The following is a 27,789-nucleotide window of genomic DNA, read 5'->3' as shown; positions in this document are numbered from 1 at the left end:
GGGAGCTTAGTTTGCTCAGCTGTGAATCAGGGATAACCATCACAGATCTGCCTCCCTGCCAGGTGTAGGGAGAACCAGATGAGATATGAGACAGGGTTTGGGGAGGGGCCCTCGCCCTAGAGGCAAGAGACCAATCTCAGGGGGACAGCATGATATTCACGTGTCCGCTGCCCTCTCAAAAGTGGAGGGATGTTTTTAAGACTCTGTACACCAGTTTCTATTAAAAAGCCCTGTGTGCTCTCACCCCTGGAGAAAGAGAAGATTCCACAGAGCTTGTGGGTGCTGGATCTTAAACCGTTCCTGGCAGGACTGAGTCTTCATCTGTCTATCCGCGGGGCCCAGCACTGTAGCTGCATGGAGTAAAGTGACCCCTATGGTGCTCAGGACATCCACATCTCAGAGCTGGTCCTATGTCCTAACCCAAAGCTGGTTCCAGGGAAGGGCTGGGTGGCCCCATAAACTCCACTCATTTTGAGATGGAGGGAACCAGTGCCGGGGAGCAGCTTGGGGTGACCTATGAACAAATTCACTGTCACCCTGAGGGATTTCCCTTGGCCTGACCTTCAGGGCCCCTCTCCATCTGACTCCCGCCTGATTTTCCATTGCCTCCTTTCCTGGGACCCAACCCCCCCACAACACACAAACCCTACACCCCCACCACTTCCACTCTGGACCTTAATTTCCTTTGCATCAAATGGGTAATCTCCACCTTTCCAAGGTCTGGCATGTGTTTCCTCCTCATCTGAGAAGGGTTTCCCTACAGGAAGTGCCTCTCCCTTCTCTCTGTCTCTGCTGCTCTTTAGCTATGACACGGCTCTCATACTTTGCCCCAGAGTCAGTATAAATATACACGTTCCATCTCTCTTCTGCCCGTTATTCCTTTAAAGGGTGGGGTCCATGCATTCTTGCTCTTATAGATAAGCAAACTGAAGCTCTTTCCCCTAGATTTTAGCATAGTGTCTTTTGCAAAGTCCCCTGACTCAGGGATGGCTCAGAGGTAAAGAACTTGCCTGCAAAGCAGGAGACGTGGAGTTCAACCCCTGGGTGGGGAAGATTCGTTGAAGAAGGAAAGGGTAACCCACTCCAGTACTCTTGTTTGAAAAATCCCATGGACAGAGGAGTCTGGTGGGCTACAGTCCATGGGGTCGCAGAGTTGGACACAACTGAAGCAACTTTGCACACAAAGTTTATTAGAATTGGTTCCCTTGTAAGGTTGTAAGTTTCCCATATGGGCAGGCTCTCACTGCCCTGAGTACTCAGTGGGTTGCATTTTCATAATCACAGGAAGAGAGGGGAGGGGGAAAAGATCTTCTTTGTCTTTCTTCAGAAGACATCATGTTTCCATCATCAGTTCCTTCCCCGGGTAGGGCAGGGAAGTTTTCTTGTCCCTATATGGTCAAGCCAGGACTGTCATAGCACTTTGGAAAAATATTTTCAGGTCTCAGTTCAATAAGGGTCTTTCATTTTGAAAAGTCACCTTTCCATAAATGATTGTTTTTTTGTGTGCACACAGCATGTTTTGAGGGTCATTAACCTGAAGACACCACTGAGCAAGTTGTAGGCCTTATTTGCTATGAGCAAGTTGTAGGCCTTATTTGCTACTACTGTTTTATTGTTTGGGGGTCATTGTGCAAAGAACATGTCTTAGGGGCCAAAGAGCACATTTTGGGGTTTATTAATTAACGGAGCTCACTGAGCAGGATGTAGGTCTCATGCCTTTATTGTTTTGTTTGGGGGCATGTCTCGTGCTTCTGTTGCATAGTTTAACTTGCTAAGCAAGTTGTCTTGATTTTATTGTTAAGCAAGTCAATCTGGCTTTGATGCTAAGGGACTTCTTTTGCTCTGTGAGTGAAGTAAGCCCACAATGCTTCAGAATTTTCTCATTATTTTCTTGAGTGATCATTAGTCTTACTGTGGTCTCTCAAAGCCCCCTAAAGTTCCCTCCCTAATGGGATTTCTAAGCTAACTGTTTGGTTATCCTACTCTATCCCTGCCCCATGGACAGAGGAGCCTGGAGGGCTACAGTCCATGGGTCACAGAGTCGGACATGACTGAGCATCTGAGCACACACATCCCTACCATTCCCACAGTAAGCATAATCATCAGGCCCTACAGGCTGCACAAACAGGCACTTTGTACAGATGTCCTCTTTCCTTCCAGGCGGTGGTGGTGACTGACGGGGAACGCATTCTGGGCCTGGGAGACCTGGGCTGCTACGGCATGGGCATCCCCGTGGGCAAGCTAGCCCTGTACACTGCATGTGGAGGTGTCAACCCGCGGCAGTGCCTCCCTGTGCTGCTGGACGTGGGCACCAACAACGAGGTAATGTGCTGCCCGGGCTGGGAGCCTGAGGGTAGCAGCTGGGGTGGGGTGGGGGCACCTTTGTGCAATGGTCTGTCTACACAGCATCAGGCTGTTCTGCACAACAGGTCAGTAAACCCAAGAGATGGGGTGCTGAGGCAAGGAATGTGACTTTATTTATTTGGAGAGCCATCTGAGAAGATGAGAGACTAATGTCTCAAAATAACCATCATAATCATCTTACAGGGGCTGGATGCCAGGTACTTTTATAGATCAGAGATGGAAGAATTGAGGAAACAAAGTAAAAAGGTCATTAATCTTGCAAATATCTCCTAGAATGGCAAGCCTCAGGCAGGGGATGTGTTCATTTCTTCCTTCTAGCTGTCCACAGGTGGACAGGGTCCTGAACAAAGGCACTTTAGTTTAACAGTCAGGCAGAGGGGCAGGATTCTCTGAAGCAAGCCATTCTATTTTTTACATTTTTTTTTTTTTTTAAATAACAGCAAAAGCAAAGGAAAGCAAATCAAAGAAACAGTTCCAACATGGACGCAGAATTGGCTTTTCCCTACAACGGGGCCATTTCTCTCTGGGGTCCCTTTTGCTAGGACACTTCGCCTACACGGCAGTGACTCAAAGACCTCTCTCCATCCTTGTTGCTCACTTCGCCCTCCCAGCCCCACTGTCCTCCTCCAGCCTCTTCTGGGTCTTCTTGCTCCCCTCCCTCCTGCAAAGGTGCCCCTGCACAGACTTTCTGTGCTCCCTTGTTCTGTGACCCCAAGCAGTTTCCATTATCCCAGCAGCCTCTCTCTCTCTCTGGTCCATTAATGAAGAAAGCCACTGAGGTGGGAGTGGCTGCTGGGCCGTGTTTTCAGCATTTTAGAGGCAAACTACCTCTGTAAAGGACTTTCCTGCTGGCTCAGTGGTAAAAAATCCATCTGCCAATGCAGGAGACACAGGCTGGGTCCCTGGATTGGGAAGATCCCCTGGAGAAGGAAATGGTAACCCACTCTAGTATTCTTGCCTGGGAAATCCCATGGACAGAGGAGCCTGGCAGGCTACAGTCCATGGAGTCACAGAGAGTCAGACACGACTTAGTCAATAAACAACAACCACCACCTCTGTAAAAGGATTAAAACTCGAAGCACTGGGACAAAAGGCTAAAATTCCTGGATCAGGCACATGAGTGTCCTGTAAACCTGTGGAGAGAAACTGACCCAAACTGTGGCTGGGAGCCCCTACAGGCTTCTGGGAGATTTATAGTTTAAGGAGCTCAAACCCCAGCCAGCAGTTTGTCTGCTCTGGGTAACACCACCCTGGGTCACATTCTTCGTGCCTGTCTGCAATTCACAGCTCTGTGTCTTTGTGTCAGAGAACATGAAAGAATTCCTTCTTAATGACATTTATCTCTGGATTTAAAATCAGTGCATGTCCATCTGAGAAAAATCCGGAGAAGTATTAAAAATAAAATATTAGTCACACAACCAGTAACAATCATTGTTTACAACTTGGACTATTTCTTTCCAGCCTTGCCCCCACCAAATTTTGCTTTTATAAAAGCAAAATTAAATATGTGATGATTTACATGAAATCTCATTTAGCTGATGATTTGCTTTTGAGACTCAGAAATCTGATTTTCTAGGGAAAAGAAACAAAATTAAGTTTATATTGCATATACAATTTTGTATCCTGCTTTCTTAAAGGTAATGTATGTCAGGAGTTTTCTCCCAGGTCACTAGCCATTCTTCCACAGTGTCATTTTCATAGCTGCCTGGTGTATCACAGTTCACGTAAAAAACTCTCCACTCTTGGACACTTAGGTTGTTTCTGTCTTCTTGCAAATACAATTGTCCTCTCATACCCATTTTTGCAGGTCAGTCTTTCTATCTCTGATGATTTCCCAAGGATAAACGCCTATAAACAGAAATATTGAGGCAAAGAGAATGGTCATTACTTAGATTCTTGATTCACATTGTCAGAAAAGCTTATACTGTTGGTATTCTGTGTGATCTTTCTCAGGAAAACTTGTGGCTCTTTCCAAGGTCTCCTTCCCCTCTGGACACCACACAACACCCTCATTTCTAAACAAGAATGCACACTGTGGCCCCTAGTGAGAAATAATGCTTATTCAGGTTTCATCCCCAGATGCAGTCGGGTGAGGGAGAAGCAGACAGACCTGGCTTCAGACTGGGGACCCGTGGGGGTAGGAGGGGCTGGGGGAGGACAAGACAGCAGCCAAAGTGCTGGCCTGGGAACACGGGCCCTGATTCCCACCCCTGCAGCCAGGGGAGTCCCTGAATCCCTCCAGACTCCACCCCCTACCGGTGGAACTAGCGCCTGGGCCAGAAGGTTACCAAGTGCTCTCCCACATTTAAAGCACTTCTCCACGTGCCTCCCCACCAGCCTAGGAGAAGGGAGGCTGGATAGTGGTACACACCTTATAATTGCTCATCAAGACCAGTCTTTAAGGTCTGCCCCATACTGTGGTTTCCCCTGCCCAACCAGATGCCTGAGTTTTGCTGAAATTGCCCCTCAGCCACAGAGAACATGTGTGGAAGCCGTGTAAATGTGGATGAGGAGAGCAAACTTCGTGTTATTATTCCCACCCATCACCTCCTGCTACGTTCCAACTGGATTTAATCGAGACTTTTGCCTCTGTCTCTCTCCTAAAAGCTGTTTCTAGACAAGAAATGGAATGGCTTGAGGTTGATTCTGAGGCCATTGCATCCCTTAGAAGGGTGTTGGCTGCCTTTAGCAGCTGTCTGACCTCCTTTATCGTTAAAGGTCCAGCACCCAGCAATGATGTGCGGAAGTTTAGAGTGGGCCTCAACTTCTAACTACCAGGGGCTTCCCTGGTGGCTCAGCTGGTAAAGAATCCGCCTGCAATGCAGGAGACTTGGATTCAATCCCTGGGTCAGGAAGATCCCCTGGAGAAGGGAACGGCAACCCACTCCAGTATTCTGGCCTGGAGAATTCCATGGACAGAGGTTACAGTTACTGTCAAGCTATAGTCCATGGAGTGGCAAAGAGTTGGACATGACTGAACAGCTGCATCCCAACGACTTGTAACAAACCCATCAGAAAAAGTGGTGGAGAGTATGAGTAGTCATGGCCCTTTCACAGGCCACCCTGTTGAAGTGTGACAGTAGCCCTCTGGGTGGAGCATCAGTTATTACCCTCTGTTTACATCTGAGGAAACTGAGGCCCAGGGAGATTAATTTCCCAAAGATCTGCTAGAAATGGCAGAGATCTTGGAGCAGTGAGTGGTCCTGAAGAGAGATCTTAGTTCCCTGCCCAGGAACTGACCCTAGGTAATCTGGATGAAAACCAGGAGTCCTAACCACCAGACCACCAGGGGCTAGAGGCTAGAAGCAATGTTCCCTGGTTCTTTCCCTCATTTGAAAGCAACAATGTTTCAAGGAGGCAAAAATTGTCATAACAGGTATTATTAGAGACACAGTATAACATGTGGGACAGCACAGAGAGGAACAGTTTATTAATATCTAAGATAGAAGCAAGGCAGAAATACACACCTGGAGACAAAGGGAATAGGCATCCTCTCTAATGAGGTGCCTGCCGGGCTCCTCTGTCCGTGGGCTCATCCAGGCAAGAATACCGGAGTGGGTTGCCATGTCCTCCTCCAGGGGATCTTCCCCACCCAGGGATCAAACCCGAGTCTCTTGCGGCTCCTGCATGGCAGGTGGATTCTTTTCCATTGAGTCACTGGGGAAGCCCTCGCTAATGAGGAGGAGTACAGTAAGTCAGAAGATAGGCAGACACACACCTGGAGAGGAGTGCAGGAATCCTGAATGAGGCGTGCAGTAGAGAGGTGATTTAAATCACTTACACAGGACAGTCCTTTAAGGCCTTTGTTTACATTTGGCCAATTACTTTCTTTTTTTCACACGAGACTTGTCCTAGGACTTTCCCAAGACATGAGTACAACATTTTGTTAAGATGGACCCCACCACAGAGGCGTGTGGGGGTAATGTCCACACTTATTATGGCCTGGCACCGCCTCCCTTTGTGACCCCCGAGGAGCCTTCCTGCGCACGTGCTGACAGGGAAGTTTTCCTGACCTCAGGAGTGGTCACCTGAGTGGTCGCCTTCCCTCTTCACTTCAGCAGAGCTCAGCTCCTGCCGCTCACTTTATCCCTGGAGTGTCTGGGTGAGAACAAAGCTTCAGTTTCCCTCCATTTCACAGACCCCAGATGTCCATCCCAGGGGCCCGTCCACCTCCTCCCTCGGCAGAAGGGGGCCCTAACCACCTGTGTCCTCCTCACCACACCGCCTCCCCCGGTTCCGGTCGCTTTATGAGGAGAAAGCACTTCTTGACTTTTAGAATTTGTATTCCTAAAGTAACGTTAACGCATAATTCACAATTTTAAGGGGAGAAGGAAGCGACCTTTCTCCCGCTGTGCCACATCTGTGCCCCCATCCCATGTGTCCCCGTGCATGTACGTGGATGTAGTTGTTGCCCAGTTGTCATCACACCGTGCCCCTAATTTTGTTCTGATTTCTTCCATGAGAATTATGTTGTCAGCACTTTCTCTTTACTTATTTTTTTTTAAGTTTATGACGTGTTTAGTAGGTGTCAGGCACTCTGTGAGGCTGCAGGAGATAAATGAGAGCCAGGCGTGGGTGGACTGGTCTAGCTGTCCGTGTTTCAACATTGTCACCTAATGGATCATTTTAATGGCTCAAGTGGTACAGCTACTCAAAGTGTCTGCTTCCCCCGCTGTGGCTTTCGCCCCCGCATCACCTCTCCTTCCTGGGTGTGAAAGGCAGAGAGCTTCCCCTGGGCCTACTCCCTCCTATTAGAAAGGACCAGAGGGTTCCCCAGCTGGAGGACAGAGCACACCCTGACCAGTCCTGACAACACCACTTCTGTGAGAGAAAGCAGTTCTCACCCAGTCCAGGGAGACCTCAGCCATCACCCACAGTGGGCCAGGCCCTTGTATGATTCAGTCTCATTTCATCCTCACGCTGGCTATGTATGAGATATTGGTCTCCTCATTTTACACATGAGGACATTGAGACTGAAACGTGCTATTTTTCTCAGGCCCCACAGCTCTAAGTGTCAGAGCTGAGATTTGAGCCCAGGTTCTCTCTGGCTACCAGGGTTGCCTTGTCTACTGTGGCCCACTGCTCCAAGATGTCAAGTATCTGTGTTATAGACTGGGTGATGAAGACTGGGAAAGGAGGTATTTCCCACACTCCAGCTTCCACAGACAGTCAGGATCAAACTAAGGCTTAGCGATGCCATTTCCACAGTTCTCCCCCTGCAAGGAGAGGTGAGCTCCCTCCAGACTGTCTTTAAAGAAGTTACAAAGAGGCCCACTTTGGGGAAATGGAAGACAGTGATCTCTCTCTTTCCAAACACATTCACTATGTGGTGTCCCACCCTAGAGGTCTTTTTGAAAATAATCAGTTTGCAAAATTTTTCCCCTCAAAATCAGGGAGCACATCTCTTGCCCAGAGCAAGCCACGGGAGAGAGAGGGTCTGCTTGCAGCTACCATCTCCATGCCAGTTCAGGGAGGATGCTGCAGTGAAGGTTTTAGTGTCAGAACAACTAGACCGTCTGTGTGTGTGTCTCTATTAAAAAAAAAAAAACTCCTGAGGCAAAAGGAGCTTTAATCAGAGTCAAAGAAAACACCCCTCCAGGTTTCCTGTTGAAGGAAAACATCTGTGTCTACAGCCCTGAAACTCTGAGTCACTTTTACCTGCCGACACCACGGAGGTTTGGAAAAATAAATATATGAGGCATGAGAGCATGACGGAGGGGCATCCCGTGATGTTCCAAACACCCGGGGAGAGGGAGCCCCGCCCCATTCGGCAGGGCGCCTGCTCTGGCCTAACCCCCTCCACCGCTGCCCGACGGCTGTATGCGGATCCGACGGCTCTGTGTGGATTGGTTTCTGCACCTTGTTTCATACACACACAGCAGAGTCACACACCGTCCACATGAGATAGCATACTGATGAGATACTAGGCTTCCCTGGTGGCTCAGAAGGTAAAGAATCCACCTGCAATGCGGAAGACCTGGGTTTGATCCCTGGATCAGGAAGATCCCCTGGGAAAGGGAATGGCAACCCACTCCAGTATTCTGGCCTGGAGAATTCCATGGAAAGAGGAGCCTGATGGGCTACAGTCCATGGGGTCACAAAGAATCGGGCACGACTGAGCTACTCACACACACACACACACACACACACACACACACACGGTATTAGATGTCAATGCTTCTGGCTCACCCTCCCTGGTTTCACACAGGAAAAGGGGCCCCAGGGCAGAAATGACTTCCCCCAGATTTAAGTCCAAACCTAGCGCTTGTCCCACTCTGTGCCAAGGGTTCTGTGGGGCAACCCTGGGCTTGGCTTCAGAGCCCTCGCATCTTCTCCTGCCCAAGTCGTGAGCTTTGATGGAGTTCAGACTCCGCGAGGGTCTCTGCGGGGCTCTGGTGGAGTCTCCTCTCAAGGAGACACCACGAGGGTCTCTGCGGGGCTCTGGTGGAGTCTCCTCTCAAGGAGACGCTGTGAGAGTCTCGTGGGGATGACTAAAGAGGGGGCTGGAGGAGACAGATCACCGGCAGAGCCTGGTAGACGGTGCCTTGGGGGTTACTGGTTGCTGAGGCAGCATGGGATCGCCCACAGAGCCGGGGGGGTGAAGGCTTCCTTCTCCCTGGAAAGACTGTCCTTACTGCAGATAATAATATCATTCACCCACGGTGCTATCAGGCGCTGGCTGTCTGCACCTGTGACCAATGAGGAGGCCCGTCCTAGGAATGTTGTCGCTTACCCTTGGGTTGACCGAGCTTCCAGAGAAGTACATGGTGGGCATAGCTGCCACCTGCAGGGAGAAAGACCCCTGTGTCCACACCGTGGACCCAATCCCACGACCTCCCCAGACCCCCAGATGTTCTCCGAATAACATCTTTGTGTTCCTGTTGCTATGCAAGATAAGTATTTTTCCAGACCAATAAGTTCATCTTCCAATTTAAACGCAGTGCTCGATGACAACAGCAGGTGAAGAGGAGCAAGCCATTTGGTTTTCCATGACATTTAGTCTCCAAGATTTTTCACCTTGAAAAGTCAGAGCCAGCATATATTAAGTTAACCTTAATAATGCATCCCAACATGCATGAAGCTAAGTTGCTCAGTCGTGTCTGACTCTTTGCAACCCATGGACTGTAGCCTGCCAGGTTGCTCTGTCCCTGGGATTCTCCAGGCAAGAATACTGGAGTGGGTTGCCATGCCCTCCTAAAGGGGATCTTTCCAATCCAGGGATCGAACACGAGTCTCCTGCAGCTCTTGCACAGAAGGCAGATTCTTACTGCTGAGCCACAACGAAGCCCGCATTCCAACATACATTAGGCACAGATAAATACTGTCTGATTCTGCTTATACGAGGTACCCAAAATTGTCAAATTCATAGAGTCAGAAAGTACATTTGGTAGGTGCCAGGGGTTGGGGGCAAGGGTGGTGAGAAGGGAGAATGGGACAGAGTTTCAGCTTGGGAAGCTGAAAAATTTGGGAGATGGATTATGGTGAGAATTCTACAATAATGTACAATTGTGGTACACTAAGTGGTACTTAGTGCCACTGAACTGTACAGTAAAAAAAACTGAATGCAACACAAAGAAGAAAGCTATGAAATTAGGGTTTGGAGAGAGAGATTAAATAGCAAGAATGAGCATTACGATAATTATTTTGGTACCTGGCTTCAGTTATATCTGAAGTCAGTCTACCTCTATACTCTTCAGTTTTGTGATTCAATAAAATACTTTTTTTCCCCTTAAAAAAAAAGTCAGAGCCAGGCAGACACCCATGGAGGGCACACTCAACTCCCATGGCAGTGGAGAAAATTCTGGTTCGTCTGGTTCATCTACTCTGCTTTATGTAGAGCCTCAACCTGAAGTTACAGTTGTAGAGTGACTTAGTGCCAGCAAGAACTTGGCAACAACCTAGCAGAAAGAAAGCAACAGGCTTGGAGTTCAGGACACTGGTCCCTCCTGGGAAGACCCATGCTCTAGTCATTGCCATCCTGTTGCTTCCACCAAATTCATTTTGTGAACTTAGGCAGTTCATTTAACCTTTCCGGGCCTCAAAAACTCCTTTGGAGGAAGCCAAACCAAGTGATTTCTAAGACCTGCCTAGTTCTTAATTCAGCATCTCCTTAGCTCAGTCATAAATGCAACTCACATCATAAATGCTTTTAAATGGCCTGCCATGCACAGCACTGTAAGCGTCACTAGGGAGATACACGTCAATAAGGACCTTTTCCTCAAAGAGCTTGCGTTATGCAGTGGAGATCATTGTAAGTCAACTATGCTTCAATAAAATATATAGAGAGATCATTATTATCGCCAGTGGACAGAGAGGTAAAACGAAGCGGGGGCGAGTACCCAGAGTTTCAGAGCTCGTTGGGTGACAGAGCCTGAATGTGAACCCAGGGGTGTCGGATCCCAGAGCCCACTTTATGTTCACTCAGTGGGACACAGGGAGGAATGTGGATTTCTTGTTCTATGTGGGACAGTGTGGAAGACAGAAGGCTCAAACTACTTTTTTAGAAAATGTTTGCATCGTATTCCACACACGGTTTCTTCTTTTAATATTTGTTTATTTATTGGCTGTGTCTGGTCTTACTTGCTGCCTTTGTGCAGCACACAGAATCTTTAGCTGTGGCATGTGGGATCTAGTTCCCTGACCAGGAACTGACCCCGGGCCCCCTACACTGGGAGCTCGGAGTCTTAGCCACGGGACCACTGAGGAAGTCCCAAATCAGGCTACTTTTGATTCAGAGCAAGTGAATTACTCGAAAGTTCTGTATAAGTATGAGAAGCTATATTTTCATGTCATCTCCACATAGAAACTTTCTCCCCAATTTTTTGGTGCGGTTAGTTTTGAAATATTTCAGATATAAAATGTTTTATTATAAATAAAATAAGTAATATAAAATATCAAGACGTTTTTCAAAGCTTCCTAGTCACTCTTATAACTCAGTAGTACTTCATTAGGGTTAACCCATTATCTTAAATGCAGATATACTGAAAAGTTTTTGGAAAATTCTAAAATTCTTCAGTACTACTGGAGAATTGGACTTGCCCCCAGAAACCACATATGCAGCACCAAGAAAGCTATTCTTGGCTGCCTAATGTACCACTGAATCAATCTGTCTCTTGGAAACATGACAAATTATAACTTACAGTGGACACTTTCATCTCTGTAAGAACTGAAAAAAGTGAATGTTTTATGCAAATGCCAAGAGTTATACCATTTTTATCATTCTGTGTATGCCTTTTCTGTGTTGATGTGTTTCAGACAGATGAAACTGGGCTATCTGTGCAATTTTCTTTCCCACTTTTTCCATTTTAAATAATCTCATACATGTCTGTCCATGTGCCTGCATAGGCTTAACCCAATTTCTGTGGCTGCCTAGTTGTCCATCTTGTTGTTACATCATCATTTACTTCTTTGGTCCCCTTGGCTGGACGTTTGCTGTCTCTCAGTGGCTTTCAGATGGTCATTTTGAAGGTGGCCAGTGAAAGGCTATATGTCCCATTCTCATCATTTGCCCACACATGCACACATGCATGCACACACACACACACACAACTGCTAAAGCAGAGTCCTAAACAATCTCAAGGATGCATAACCCAGGAAGTAACGAGATTGAGAAATGAAGCTTAGATCCCATGTTTCTCAGATGTAGCCATGTGGTTCCTTGGAGAAAGTGTTACATCTGCCTCAGATATGTGGACTAAGGATTGCGGGGTGAGGGGTTGGGAAGGTAGATATTTTCTGATCTTTTCTGTCCCCTACACCTGTCCCCCACCACCTCCTACAGCGCCATCAAGACAATATGGACCTAGTCTGGTGTCTTAAACAGGGATAGGTCAATTCTGGTTGATGTGCCGAAAAACCACTTAAGCAGCTTGGCTCAGAGGTTAAGATCATGGGCTCTGGAGCTGGCAGCCACGAGTTTGAATCCAGATTCCTCCACTCACTAGCCCAGGGGCTGGTCGACTCTCTTAACTTCGCTGTGTCTGGCCCTCCTTCTGAAGTACCTGGTACAGAGGAAACACTGTGAAAGTTAAAGCTGCTGCCATTACTTTACAGCATATGTTATGATTCACAAAGCTCTTTCACATATATCAGTATTATTTCATTTCCTCATCACCATCAAGCTGGGCAGATGGTATCTTATTTCCATCTAATTTTACTTTGTCAACAAAGGTCCATCTAGTCAAGGCTATGATTTTTCCGGTAGTCATGTATGGATGTGAGAGTTGGACTATAAAGAAAGCTGAGCACCAAAGAATTGATGCTTTGAACTGTGGTGTTGGAGAAGACTCCTGAGAGTCCCTTGGACTGCAAGGAGATCCAACCAGTCCATCCTAATGGAAATCAGTCCTGAATATTCCTTGGAAGGACTGATGTTGAAGCTGAAACTCCAATACTTTGGCCACCTGATGTGAAGAACTGACTCATTGGAAAAGACCCTGATGCTGGGAAAGATTGAAGGCAGGAGGAGAAGGAGACGACAGAGGATGAGATGGTTGGATGGCATCACTGACTCAATGGACATGAGTTTGAGCAAGCTCCAGGAGTTGGTGATGGACAGGGAAGACTGGCGGGCTGCAGTCCATGGGGTCACAGAGTCAGACATGACTGAGCGACTGAACTGAACTGAACAGATAAAAAGAAGGCTCTCAGAGGTCATGTGATTTACCTGAGGTCACACAGCTAGTCAGTGCTGGAGCTGATACTTTACACCGAGCCCCTTGAGAGCAAGACTCATGACGTGCTTGCTTCTGAATCCTGCAAGAACAGTCCAGATGGAGATTTGAAGATAACACAAAACCTTGGCCCCAAGGAGCTCGTATTTAGGGGTATGTGTGCTAAGTCACTTCAGTTGCATCTGACTCAGGGATCGAACCTTTGTCTCATATGTCTCCTGCATTGGCAAGCAGGTTCTTTACCATTAGCACCACCTGGGAAACATATTTGGGGAAGGAGGACACAAAAACAGATAATTTCCAAACACCCTAACACATAAAATTGCTTCCTATTTCTTAAACACACCAGGTCACCAGGTACTTTTTCCTGCTTTTATCTCCAGCTCCCAGCCTTTCTTTGTGTTGACTTCTCAGCCTGGAGGGCCCAGCTCACCTGGAAAAATCTGTCATTTTTTTTAAACTTTTTATTTTGTATTGGGGTATAGCTGATTAACAATCTTGTGATAGTTTCAGGTGGACAGTAAAGAGACTCAGCCATGCTTATACATATATCCATTCTCCCCTAAACTCCCCTCCCATCCAGGCTGCCACTTAGCATTGGGCAGAGTCCCATATGCTATACAGTAGGTCTTTGTTGGTTATCCATTCTAAATATAGCAGTGTGCACATGTCCATTCCAAACTCCCTAACTACCCCTTCCCCCAGTTCTTTCCCTTAATCTGCTTATCTTTTAATTCCTGACCGTTTCTTCCATGTCATCATCCCTACTTGTCCCTGGTGGGAACTACTCCACTCTTTCTCTGTGCTACCATGGACCACACTTTGTGCTGAAGGAATGTCTCTCGATCTGTAGTCGAGTTTACTGACTCATCAGCCAACCTGAGTAGACTGAGCGCCTTGAAGGCAGAGACCATCTCTTACCCACAAATCCCCTGAGAGGCCCAATGGCAGCAGGCCATTAGAGGGTCAGGAAAGGGTCAGGAAATGCGTCGTGCATGGATAAGCCCGCAGCTTCTGTGTAGGTGTGTGTGTGAGGGGTACAAAAGAGGCGGGAGAGGCCGTCACACCAGTGCAGACACAGAGGATGGAGCACCTGACATGGGGCTGCTTTGTGGTGAGCTTCTTTCTTGGATGGAAAATGCTGGCTGTATCAGCCTCTCCTTGTGTCCTCAGGGCCTATCACAGTGCCAGGCACATGACGGATATTCAGTAAGCATTCACGGGAAGGACAGGAGGGAGGAAGGGAAGGTTTCCTAACTTGAGTCCAGATCAGTGACTTTGGTTGAGACCCAGTACCTCGATCCAGATGTTGCCTATGGCAGTTCTTAATGGGGTCAATTTTTGTCCCCTAGGGAGACATTTCAATTCACTTCAGTTCAGTTCAGTTCCTCAGTCGTGTCTGACTCTTTGCGACCTCATGGACTGCAGCATGCCAGGCCTCCCAGAGTTTACTCAAACGCATGTCCATTGAGTCAGTGATGCCATCCAACCATCTCATCCTCTGTCATCCCCTTCTCCTCCTGCCTTCAATCTTTCCCAGCATCAGGGTCTTTTCCAATGAGTCAGCTCTTCACATCAGGTGGCCAAAGTATTGGAGTTTCAGCTTCAACATCAGTCCTTCCGAGGAATATCCAGGACTGATTTCCTTTAGGAAATTTCCTTCAGGGAGACATTTGGTGGTGTCTATAGACATTTTTTATTGTCACAACCTGGGAGTGCTACTCACTTCAAGTGGGAAGAACCTAGAGACACTGCTATGCTAAGTATTCTACAATATGCAGGTTCACCTTCACATCAAAGAATTGTCCAGGCCAAAGTGTCCATGGTATTACTGCTGAGAAGCCCTGGGATGAACCCAGAGCCGCAGCCAGAGATTGGAAGACTGTATCAGAGAGTCTTGCTGGTTCAAGCATCCTTGGTCCCTGAACTGTGGACCCCCACCTAGAGGTCCACGCTGGGGCAGTGGTTTAGCCTCCAGACCCTTCCAGGCAGCACCTGAGGAGCGGGAGCTGGGGACAGCTGCCCTCCTGGCCCTCCTCACTACCCCTTTCCCACTAACCCAGGACCCTTGACGAGGCAGATGCTGTCTGTTGCAGGAGCTGCTCAGGGACCCCCTGTACATCGGCCTGAAGCACCGGCGTGTTCGCGGGCAGGAGTATGACGACCTTCTGGACGAGTTCATGCAGGCCGTGACAGACAAGTAAGTGGGTCAGCCCGCCCCTTGTGGAAGAGGACTGTTAAGAAATAGGATGACACGGGGTTTGGCAGAGACGTGTGCTTTTCCGGGAGGTCCGAAAATTCCAACTTGACCCCATGTCCTCGGAAATCTCAAAACCAAATGGGCTCGCTCTCTCGGAGAATCTTGGGGAGCCTAGAAGGAAGAGGAAGGGTGCTGAAGGCCCTGTGATCCAGGGGCAGTTAAGTATCTGATGTCCGGGAGGAAAACCCCCTTGGGCCAGCTGCTCTGGGTTCCTGGCAGGCACAGAGATGTTCTTAGTGTTGGGGGAGAGAAGTGTGTCCTTCTGATGGAATGGCCTGAAAGGCAGCTGGCCTTGTTAGCTGTCATTTTCCGGCTCCGAGGACCAGGCAGTGTTAATGAGCCGCCGCCGCAGGCCACATGGGTGGGCCTGTGAGATTTACGAGGTGTCATCTCTGCACCAGGGTGCCCCACGCTAGCAGCTCCTGCCCCGCCCCGGCCTGCCCCATCTGTCTGCCATCATTGCCACCCGCTCCCCCTGTGGTGACTGGCATGCTGCTGGGATGGCACGCTGGCTGTTCTGGAAACAGCCCCCATCCTCCCACGCCGAGTCTGACAGGCCTGTCAGTCAAGACAGTCTCAGCAGCTCAGCTGGCACCTGCAGATCCAGCAGGTCCCTTCTCACTTGAAAACCTCTAGTCTTGCTTGCCACCCCAAGAGTGCCCATGTATGGCAGAGCTGGTCTGCACATCCTTGACAAGGGACTTCATTGTCTGAGTTCAGCAATTGGCTGGAGAGAGAGCTGGTCTGGCCTCTGCAGCCCAGGAAATCTCATCTAGGTGGGCTTTAGGGGTGGGAAAACTGAACCCACCACTTCCAGGTCTGTGACCGTGGGCAAGTTACTAAGCTTTAAAGCCTGCTTACCTGGATTCCTTATCCTGAAATAAGAAGAAAGCGTTTTATTGTTGTTGTGGTTTTTGTCTTTTTTTTATTATTATTATTTGCTTATTTTATTTTGGGCTGTGCTGAGTCTTAGTCGCTGGGCACGGGCTTTCTCTAATCACGGCGAGCATGAGCCACTCTCCATTGTGGTGGGTGGACTTCTCACTGCAGTGGCTTCTCGTGTTGCCAAGGACCAGCTCTAGACACCTGGGCTTCAGCAGCTGTGACTCACTGACTTGGTTGCTCTGTGGCATGTGGGATCCTCCTGGGCCAGGGATTGAACCCCTGTGCCCTGCATTGGCAGGTAGATTCTTAACCACTGGACCACCAGGGCAGTCCCTGGTTTCATTTTTGAAGACAAAGGAAAGTAATAGTGAGGTTATATGAGATGGGGATGATTCTATAGAAAAGATGAGATTGATAACAGAGTGTGGAGTGCAGGGGTGGATGGGCCGAGTAAGCCAGGGGATGAGAGTCCAGTGTCCACCTGGGCGCTTTGTCCGAGATGGGATCACAGAGCCCATCCACACAGAGGGAAGGCCATGTGCCGGGCACAGATGCTGGCAGGTGGGTAGATGTTGTGGGGGAGTCCGTGGGAGCTCTCCTGGATGGCAGGGTCATCGGCTGAGAGTGAGGATGGGGACCGAGGGGGTGCAGGTTTGAGGTATAGGAGGCAGGACCTGGAATGTCCCAACTTAGGAGCTAGAGAATGGTTTCTGGGTGGCTTCACGGACCCCCTTCAGGTTACTGGCCACGAATTTAACTTAGGTCATGAGTTTAACCTACCCGTGATTTTCTCTAGCCAGTTTCCACTGTCTGAATATGGGGCAGGAAGACACAGAGAGAAGGATTTAATGAGGGTTGAGATTTTGCCAGGCAAGCAAGAGAAAGAGAAGGAAAGGGCTGGACAGTGTCCGCAAGGGGATGATTGCAATGATGCGTCATGAGGTCTAGGCCAACTAAGAAGGGACAGATGAGGGTCTGGTGGAGAGGAGGACTGAGAGAGTGGTATGGACCATGGACAGTAGGTCCTAGTGAGGCCTGAGATTACTGAGTTGGGTACCGGATGGAATAAGCAGGAAAGGGAAGAGATAATCAGAAAGTCAAGGGTTCAAAGCTGAGGTTGTAAAAGTATTGCTGTTGAGATGGGACCACTGAAACAGCCCATTCAAGAGTCAGCTACATTGACAGAGGGCTTCCCTGGTGGCTCAGCTGGTAAAGAATCTGCCTGCAATGCAGGAACCTGGGTTCGATCCCTGGGTTGGGAAGATCCCCTGGAAGTGGGAAAGGCTACCCACTGCAGTATTCTGGCCTGAAGAACTCCATGGACTGTCTAGTCCTTGGGGTTACAAAGAGTCCAACACGACTGAGCGACTTGCACTTCACATGGGTAGAGGTGTATTATCATCTAGAACAAAAGAGGTGAATCTCTTGCTTAATTCTCCCCCCCTTTAGATCATCCTGAATACCACATTGGGTTCCAGATAAGATGCTCTGAGGGTCGTAAATTACCTAACGTGCCTTTGGAAAACAATGACCACAGCAGGTATCATGGTTATTGTTCGCCAATAACCACAACAGCAGCAAAGGCTCAGCCTCGTGGGGAGAAGGAGTAAGGACTGCTGGGTCACAGGGGTACAGAACTCCCTCCAGAAACCTGCAAGGTGTTCTTACAGAGGAGGGAGCGGGCTTGTTTCTGTATAGCCACCCGGAGAAGAACCAGTTGATGAAATGTTAAAGGAGGAAGTTTTCGGCTCAGAATAGATCTGAGCTAACCCGCAGTGCATTAGATGCTCTGTGAGAACGATTTCAAGCTCAGGCTGCGTGGCTTCCGGGTGGTGCTGTCATAGAAGGAAGTGAAGCATAGTTGTCTTGTAAGAAGCCTCCCCACCCCGGTGTCCATTCAGAACTCTGAAGATCCCCATGTGGCCAGCAGGGTAGGTTTTATTATTCCCATTTTGTAGAAGAGAGGTCTGAAGGCAGAGATCTGAGGGCTCTGAGAAGTCAAGGAAACTGTCCCAGGTCACAAAGCATCTGGCAGGACGGCAAGCTGACCCTGAGTCTGCTGACTCCAAGGCCAGACTGCTTTCTGCAGTTACCTGTGGATGACACACGGGAATGCGTTTGGCTTTGAGAGCACGTTTTATTTGGCTTCCTGTTTCCAGGGCTCTCTGCTTATCCAGTGAAGTCAGTAGTCATTCCATGATTCCCCACAGAGAAGCCTTGCTATTCGTGTGAGAAGGTTAAATAAACTAGGATGTAAGAGCCTCCTCAAATTATCATTAAAATCAGTTTACAGTCTCACAGACATACTCCTACAGTCCAGGGGTGAACCCTTGGGCAGGGATGTGCGTCAGCCAAGAGGAATGTGTCCTTAAGTGGAAAAGATGAGGGGTTGACACTTGCTTGTTTTAACTTTCTAATAAGCTGAAGCAGATGTTGCTGTGGATGCTGTAGGTGGGGAGTGAGCCGGTCTCCTGGGATTATAGTAGCCCCTTGATGGGGTACCCATCCTGAGCAGCCAGTGAGTCAGCCCCTCTGAGGCCAGACACCATGTATTTTAAGAAAGAGCCTTGGGAAACATTGATTCCTGCCTTCAACATCCTCGTCTCTTTTCAAAAGTCCTGCAAGTAAAAGCTCCACCTGCTTGCTTCCATCCACTCATCTTAAAGAGTTTTTGGCATGACAAAAAGAGTTACTGTGGCTCAGTTGCTGCCCTAGGGGGAGACCCATGAGGGCAGAAGGAATCTCCAAGTTACCTGCGAACCACAGCAGTGAGCAACTGGCGTGTCCAGCTCAGAGCTGACACACAGCCTGATGTTTCCATGGCGAAGACCAGACCTTCCATGCTTCCCACACTCTCCCTGCCCTGCGGTGGACCCCGGAGTGTTACACCTGAGTCACAGGCTTTTCCCGATGGTTTCCACTTGTGTTTTTCATTTCTGTTACTTACAGCAGAGTGGACAGGAATGGTCTATTCTAAGTTTGCACCTGGAGCCCCAGTTCTGTCTGATGCTTGGCCTGGGCCGGACAGGCGTTTGATGTCTGAAGCAGCAGCTTCAGCCTTTGCTTCAGCCTTATGTAGGCCAAGAGAGGAAGTCACCCCCATTCTCTAGCTCCCCAAACTCTAAATATAGAGATTTCTAAACTCTTGATAAGAGTGATAACAAAGAAGGGAGATATTAGATTTTTTAAAACGTGACTTTAAAAAAAAGAAAGTCATCCGCGTCTTAGCTCCAGGAAAATGTCTTTTTGAGTCTCTCCATCTTTCTCTCCAGTTTTCTATTTCTCTCTCTGTCTCTCTCTCTCTCTCTCTCACACACACACACACACACACACACACACACACACCATCCTACACCAGAGACCTGAGTTTCATGCCATAGTGGGACTAGCACAGTATGACTTTCATCACATTCTACTGGTTAAAGCAAATCACAGGTCCACACCCAATTCCAAGGGGGAAAGATAACACAAGGGTCTGAACATCAGGAGGCACGGTTCATTGGGAGCCACCAAGGTAACAGACAACCACACCCCATCCAGCCTGGGAGGGAGAAGGAACGGGGCAGCCCGCATTCCAGAGGCTGTGCCCTGGAAATGCAAGAAGGGCAGAGAAAAAGAATAACATTCTTCCACATAGAAACAGGGAGATGCATCATATTCAATTGGTAGTCGGTTATTGAGTACCTGCTGTATATAAGATGCTGTGTCAAGTGTAGTCAGCAATCCTCAGAGAAATAAACAGTCTGCTCTCAAGGATCTATGCATGCAGAGACATTCTTATCTGCCTCCTGGCGTTCAGACCTGACCTCTAAGCTTTCTCAGCCTCTGAGTCTCTTTAAAAAGAATTCTAGGGTGGGAATATAAAGTTGGGAGTTACCAGTTCATAGATAGTATGTAAGGTCAAGGGCTTCCCTGGTGTCTCAGACAGTAAAGGATCAGCCTGCAATGTGGGAGGTCTGGATTTGATCCCTGGGTGGGGAAGATCCCCTGGAGAAGGGAATGGCTACCCACTCCGGTATTCTTGCCTGGAGAATTCCATGGACAGAGGAACCTGGTGGGCTGCAGTGCATGGGATCGCCAAGAGTCAGACACAACAGAGCGACTAACACACACACAAGCATTTGTAAGATCAAGGGCATGATGGGGTTCACCTAGGGAAAGAGAGTAGAGAGTAGAGAGTGTGTCTTACTACTGATTTTGAAACTGTGCCCTGTGAATAACTGCAAGTTAATCTGCTCAACAAAATTTAGGAGTACACTGTGAAAGTTGCTCAGTTGTGTCTGACTCTTTGCGACCCCATGGACTATACAGTCCAGGGAATTCCCCAGACCAGAATACTGGAGTGGGTAGCCTTTCTCTTCTCTAGGGGATCTTCCCAACCCAGGGATCAAACCCAGGTCTCCCACACTGCAGGTGGATTCTCTACCAGCTGAGCCACCAGGGAAGCCCAGGAGTACACTAGGATATTGCTGGTAGGAACGGCAAGGAGAGTAAAAGGTTTTGTTCCTTGTGCTAGCGCTGATTGCTGGGATTCTAAGGCCTCTCTAAGCACCACTGGAAATGGGGTTGTGGCTGATCAGCAGTGTCTGCCCTGAGTAGGGCAGTGAGGCTTGGCACCATGTGTGCCATGCTTTAACCCTCCCGGATCTGTGTCAAGCCTGTGGCCTAAGCATCGTGACTCCATGAACACCCACATGTGCTGGTCCTTCTGCAACTCCTGTAGCTCAGTAGCAACTCAGAGGCCAAAGGATCCTGAAGGCTGAAGATTTCTCATCTCCAGGTGTTCAGGATATTTCAAGAACTATACCAAGCCTGTCTGTTGGATCCACATGAAGTTATAGCTGCTTCTTCTGAGTTACAAATCATGGCCTATGCTCCCATGATACACTCCACCCCCATGCCCACCCCCACCCCCACTGGAACAAAGCAGTGGATGAAACAAACGTAGGCATATGAATACTGACCTATGGTTCCCAAACCTGGCCTGGCATTAGATTCACCCAGAGAGTTATCAATAATATAGACTCCAAGGACTTCCTTGGTGGTCCAGTGGTTGAGGACCCGTCTGCCAGTGCAGAGGACGTGGTTTTAATCCCTGATATAGGAAGATCCCATATGCAGTGAAGCAGCTAAGCCCGTGGGCCACAACTACTGAAGTTCGAGCACCCCAGAGTCTATGCTCCATAGCAAGAGAAGCCACACCTCAACTAGAGAATAGTCCCCCTCGCCACAACTAGAGAAAGCCTGAGCAGAGTAGCAAAGACCCAGTACAGCCAAAAAGAAGTATTAATAGATAGATAAATCAGTAAAAACAGTTGTGACTCGCTTGTTCAGGGGGTTTCTTATGAAAAACTTCCTGTAGAATACAGAAAGTCACATCACCCTCCCAACAAATTTGTCTACTTTTTTCAGAATTTGACTTTTCCAACTTGACCCATGAGGGAATGTATTTTTCTGGCAAAAAGATAAGAACAGGAGGTACGGATCGCTCACTCCTGGGAAGTGAGCTTTATTTTCAGCACTGAGGTGAGAAGCTCTGAGAAAGTGGAGAGCAGCACAAACAAATAACGGAGCTAATCATGCTTTTCCAGGGCATTTGAATAATGACTGCATGCACAGAACTTGACTAAGCCCTGTAATGAGCTCCCAAAGAAATAAAAGACATGCACTGTGTCCTCGTGACTCTTACAGGTCTTCCAACACATTTTGAACAGGAAGTAATTAAAGAAGAATTAAGTACTCAACTGTTCAGTATTGGCCTTCAGTTCAATAGAAATACAGAGAAAGGAGCAATCAGGGATGACTGGGGAGAGATGGAAAGTAAACAGAGGCAGGGCCAAATGTGAGCAAGCCACAGGAGAGAGTACATTCCACATGGATGATACATCAGGAGGAAGGCAAGGACACAGCAAAGCCAAGGAGTAGGCAAAAGACTCTGGAGGACTGGTCCCACAGAGATGGATGTGTTTGGTTCAAAATAAAGTTAAATAGGTATAGGGGCTTCCCAGCTGGCCCAGTGGTCAAGAATCCACCTGCCAGTGCAGGAGCCGCAAGAGACACGCGTTTGATGCACGGGTCCGGAAGATCTCCTGGAGAAGAAAATGGCAACCCACTCCAGTATTCTTGCCTGAAAAATCCCATGGACAGAGGAGCCTGACAGAGGACCCTACAGTCCATGGGGTCGCAAAGAGTCGGGCACAACCGAGCACACACGCACAAGGAAGCTCAGAAGAAGGAACAGCAGGACCCGTTCTAGCTTGTCTGGCCTCTGAAGAAACAGGACCGTTTCCCAGTCTCAGCCTGGCACGGCTAATTGTTGACAGTCCAGCTTCTACATTTTCCCACCAGAACAGGAGCCGGATGCTGTGAAACAACAGACTCTCATGCTAGTGAGGACTCTGCGGTTACAGAAAGAGCTGGAAGGCAGTAGCAAAATGCAAACCAGCATCTAGCTCTCTAGGACTCTGTTAGTTTCTATTCTGACCAAACAGACTGAATAGAGGCCAAAATGTGATGGAGGAAGTTCACTTAACTGGGGAGATGGATTCAGTGACGCCAGCTGGTTATTTCCATTTCATTTTTCCCCAAGAGGTGGATTGTATTACCTGGTATCAAAATAGGAATAAAATTATTCTCAGACCTGAAAGTTTCATATTATAGCAGAGGAGAGGAAGGGATAGATTAATGAATTGATAACAATAACAATAAAATGACAATAATTCTTTTTTACTTATTACCTGCTATGCACAGACTAATATGAGCTCTCATACAATATTAATTCATTTAAGTCTCACAACAACCCTCTAGGGTGGCTACTGTTATAAGCTTTATTTTAAGCGATAAGGAAACTGAAGCTTATAAAGTGTAAGTAGCTCTCTAAGAAAGCGGGCTTGGAGGCTCAAGAGGGAGGGAGTGTATGTATAATTATGGCTGATTTGCATTGTTGTACAGCAGAAACAAACACAACATCGTAAAGAAATTTTCCTCCAATTAAAAAATAAATTTTTTAAAAAGAAAAAGATAAAAAAGAAAGGGGGCCTTCTTAAGGCCCCACCCATTAACAACAGTTGTTTAAAGCATTAACTCTAGAGCTATAACGCCCGAGTTTGATAGCCATTCCCTTCTCTAGGGGATCTTCCTGACCCAGGGATCAAACATGGGCCTCCTGCATTGCAGGCAGATTCTTTACCTTCTGAGCCACCAGGGAAGCCCTTCATTAAGACCCCTCCCACTAAGAACGGTTGTTAAAAGCACTACCTCCAGAGCTATAATGCCTGAGTTTGAACCTCTGTCCTGCCCCTTATTAACAAACTACTTAATTTATCTGTGTCTCAGCGTCACTTCCAAGATGTATTTTTAATATTTAACTTGTAGAATGCTTCTGCTGAATGAATGAGACAAGCCATGTAAATGTTATCACTGGGGAACAGTAAGCATGCGTGTTTGCTGTTATGAATAACAATAACAATTCGGGCAGTTTCCAAAGTCACTGTCTTTAGGCCGTGCTTTAGTGCTCCCCCCATTTGTGCATTCAGTTAAATTATCCATGAATGTATCCCTCTTTTTATTCCACAGTCCCCTACTCATCCATTCCCACTGTTTCAATAATACCTTCCTTCCCTTCCCCAATTCCTCTTCCCCGCTGCTACTCTTAAGAAATAAAAACAACAGCCGTGGGAGCATGGCTGTGAGCCATCTCCATTTTCAGATCCCTGGTATGTGCGATCAGTCATTTCACCTATTCAGTTTAACTCTCCCCACCCCCACCCCCAACCCCACCCCCACCTGATGGAGAGGCATTCTGTGTATCTGTGTAAATATGTGCTGGTGAGAGCTCTGTTTTCTGTAGTTGTTTCAGCGAAGCGTTATGGGGGCCTTCAGTTCAGTTCAGTCGCTCAGTCGTGTCGGACTCTTTGCGACCCCATGGACTGCAACATGCCAGGCCTCCCTGTCCATCACCAACTCCCAGAGTGTACTCAAACTCATGTCCATTGAGTCGGTGATGCCATCCAACCATCTCATCCTCTGTCATCCCCTTCTCCTCCCGCCTTCAATCTTTCCCAGCATCAGGGTCTTTTCAAATGAGTCAGCCCTTCGCATCAGGTGGCCAAAGTATTGGAGTTTCGGCTTCAACATCAGTCCTTCCAAGGAATATTCAGGACTGATTTCCTTAAGGATGGACTGGTTGGATCTTCTTGAAGTCCAAGGGACTCTCAAGAGTCTTCTCCAACACCACAGTTCAAAAGCATCAATTCTTCGGTGCTCATCTTTATAGTCCAATTCTCACATCCATACATGACTACTGGAAAAACCATAGCCTTAACTAGATGGACCTTTGTTGGCAAAGTAAGGTCTCTATTTTTTAATATGCTGTCTAGTTTGGTCACAACTTTTCTTCCAAGGAGCAAGCGTCCTTTAATTTCATGGCTGCAATCACCATCTGCAGTGATTTTGGAGCCCAGAAAAATAAAATCTGACACTGTTTCCACTGTTTCTCCATCTATTTGCCATGAAGTGATGGGACTGGATGCCATGATCTTTGTTTTCTGAATGTTAAGCTTTAAGCCAACTTTTTCACTCTCCTCTTTCACTTTCATCAAGAGGCTCTTTAGTACTTCACTTTCTGCCATAAGGGTGGTGTCATCTGCTTACTGAGGTTATTGATATTTCTCCCAGCAATCTTGATTCCAGCTTGTGCTTCATCCAGCCCAGCGTTTCTCATGATGTACTCTGCATATAAGTTAAATAAGCAGGGTGACAATATACAGCCTTGATGTACTCCTTTTCCTATTTGGAACCTGTCTGTTGTTCCATGTCCAGTTCTAACTGTTGCTTCCAGACCTGCATACAGGTTTCTCAAGAGGCAGGTCAGGTGGTCTGGTATTCCCATCTCTTTCAGAATTTTCCAGAGTTTATTGTGATCCACACAGTCAAAGGCTTTGGCATAGTCAATAAAGCAGAAATAGATGTTCTTCTGGAACTCTCTTGCTTTTTCGATGATCCAGTGGATGTTGGCAATTTGATCTCTGGTTCCTCTGCCTTTTCTAAAACCAGCTTGAACATCTGGAAGTTCACAGTTCACATATATTGAAGCCTGGCTTGGAGAATTTTGAGCATTACTTTACTAGCATGTGAGATGAGTGTAATTGTGCAGTAGTTGGAGCATTCTTTGGCATTGCCTTTCTTAGGGATTGCCTTTCTTAGGGGTGGGCCTTACAGACCCACCATTCTGAGAGCATTACCCCATGCAGAACTGAAAATGTTCTTGTGGGACACATTTCTCAGTACAGAAATGAGAACTGGAAACTTGCCCAAGGATAGAAAATCACTGAATTTTAAGGTCAGCCTGCTGATACTGACTTTTTCAGGGGCCACACATATAGCATCCCTTGTGTTTTGCTCTTGGAGCTGGAAGGAAGCCTTTGATGACGTCGTCCCCCTCCACCCCGTCCCTTGCTCCCTCAGCTGCGGCCACACTGACCCTGGTGCTCCTCCTTCCACAGGTCATGTCTGTTACAGCTGCAGAGCCTTCATGCTTGCTGTTTCCCCAGCCTTGAAAATCCCTCCATTTTCACGGCTGTTTTCTTCTCATCATTCAGACCTGGAGATGGGTCCACACACCCAGGTGGGGTCAAGTATTGAGGCCTATACAATGCAGAACATTGGAACTGAAATGCAGAAAACTGCAAGTTTTGAATGGTTGGACCTTCCATGAAGAAGAAATAGGATCTGCTCACCAACCCCGGGGGAATTACAAGGAGCTGGGGGTCGGGGTGGAATAGAGAGGAGAGGAATGTCTTTTGGAAGAAAGTAAACACTGAGTCTCACCACATGTGGACTCAAGAGTCCACAATTATAATATCTATGTGATGCAGAAATTCCCAAGTTAAGAAATGGGTATGAAAGTGTCCCCTACCAGTGACACGCTGGAGGACCTGGCAGAGGGAAAACAAACTTCTCTGTAGTGACACGTCCACCACCCATGCCGAGTGGAATTCCTTGAAGGAAAAAACAATTCCGTAATGAAGTAACTTCGTGATTCACAGCAAGCCACACAGCAACAAGCCACCATGTGGGAAGATCAGAAACTAATGGAAGAATTAGAACCCCAGGGAAAGGAGTATTCTCAGAGGCTGTAAAGTGGTTACACTGAGATGTAATAAAGAGATAGGTTTTACCAGAATGAAGTAATAGGGAAAGTACACAAGACTTTAAAAAATGGCAAGCAGATTTGAAAAAGAAACAGCTCAAACTGCTGAAAAGGAAAAACAGAGTCACAGAAATTCAGCAGAGTACACTAGTGTTAGCTCAAGACACCATCAGAAAACCCAAATCTTTAATAGTCACTGCCTGCGGGCATTTCAGAGACCCTTCTTTCCTACTGCTGGCATTCCAAAAGGAGTTGGGAAGCCAGGTGTTTTTCTCAGGAAACACTTTTATTTTTCTGAACTGCCGTTGATGAAAAGAGCCTTTCTCTTGAGGGAAAGAAAGGATAGAGAAGACTGGAGCCCCCAAATCTGAGCCCCATCATTCCATGCCAGAGAGGATGTCACAGTTCTAGGCAACCCCATGGTACATTTGCTCTCATTTTGTCTTTGTGTCTCTTTCTCCATGTCTCACTCATTCATACACACATATCACGTAATCTCTTCTTACTCTACTGCGTTCATTTTATTAGGCCCAAGCACATTGATTTTTAATGTGTTTGAGGCTAATAAAATGGGGGGAGGGGATAATCCTAAAAACAAATGGGATGGGGGATGGGGCCTGCTCTGGTGGTCCAGTGGTCAGGAATCAGCCTTGCAATGCAGGGAACACCGGTTCAACCTCTGGTCCGGGAGGACCCCACATGCCTCAGGGCAGCTAAAGCCGTGTGCCACAAGTAATGAGCCCGCACTGTGGATGCGAAGAGCTGCAGCTCCTGAGCCATGTGCCGCAACTGCTGAAGCCTGAGTGCCTGTGCCCCATAAGAGAGGCTGGCGCCACAGGTCCGCACACTGTAGCTAGAGGGTAGCCCCCGCTTGCTGCAGCTAGAGAAAGCCTGCCCACAGCAATGAAAAGTCAGCAAGGCCAGAAGTAAATAATTTTTTTTAAAAAAGGTAAGTTACGTAAAGGAAAAAAATATCTGGATGTATTAGGCCATTAACAGTGACTACAGTCAAGGCATGAGGTTGCCAGGATTTTCGCTAAGTCAGTCATTTCTATAATGTTTGATTGTGTGCAAGCATTTCTTTTGAAATTAGAAAAAAAAAAACAATGGATTTCTTTTTAAATAATGGGTTAAGCAGCAATTCTTTCTCAAAGACATTTCCTTGCATTTTTTAAAAACCCACTAAAGAAGCAAAGAAGCAAGCAAGCATCCCAGGCTTCACCATCTGGTAAAGTGAGTGTTGGTCTGATCTAGGCTTCTGCGGACAATAAAATAATTCATGTACATGAATTACATCAAGTCATGTAATACTCAAAATAATCTTAGATACAGTTATTGTCCCGTCCCACTAAAATATAAGTTCCAGGGAGAGATCTTTGTCTCTTATGTTCACTGCTGTATCTCAAGCACTCAGAATGACGCCTAGTTACAGCACGGACTCTCAATAAACATTTATT

The 27,789-nt window shown here is 47.5% G+C and overlaps 1 protein-coding gene and 1 non-coding gene across 3 annotated transcripts in view; both read left to right on the top strand.

The window, feature by feature from the left end:
- The window catches only part of ME3 (malic enzyme 3), a 215,641-nt gene that overhangs the window by 150,485 nt on the left and 37,367 nt on the right, over positions 1-27,789 (top strand). For both annotated transcript variants that reach the window (XR_014067404.1, XM_081536355.1), the window contains exons 6-7: positions 2,161-2,322; positions 15,134-15,237. Coding sequence is in view for 1 of the 2 variants with exons in the window: in XM_081536355.1 (XP_081392481.1) it covers positions 2,161-2,322; positions 15,134-15,237 (266 nt within the window). In the remaining variant the exon portion in view is untranslated. The remainder of the gene's footprint in view (positions 1-2,160; positions 2,323-15,133; positions 15,238-27,789) is intronic.
- On the top strand, positions 3,868-3,937 carry LOC145524928 (small nucleolar RNA SNORD30). The gene has a single exon (XR_014067958.1). It is a non-coding gene; the product is annotated as a small nucleolar RNA SNORD30 (small nucleolar RNA).

The sequence above is a fragment of the Giraffa tippelskirchi genome, chromosome 10 (genome assembly GCF_054371585.1).
Source record: "Giraffa tippelskirchi isolate mGirTip1 chromosome 10, T2T-mGirTip1v1.2.pri, whole genome shotgun sequence".
In the NCBI taxonomy this organism is placed as follows: domain Eukaryota; kingdom Metazoa; phylum Chordata; class Mammalia; order Artiodactyla; family Giraffidae; genus Giraffa; species Giraffa tippelskirchi.
The sequence above is the reverse complement of the archived record's forward strand: the minus strand, read 5'-3'. Positions and strand labels throughout refer to the sequence as shown.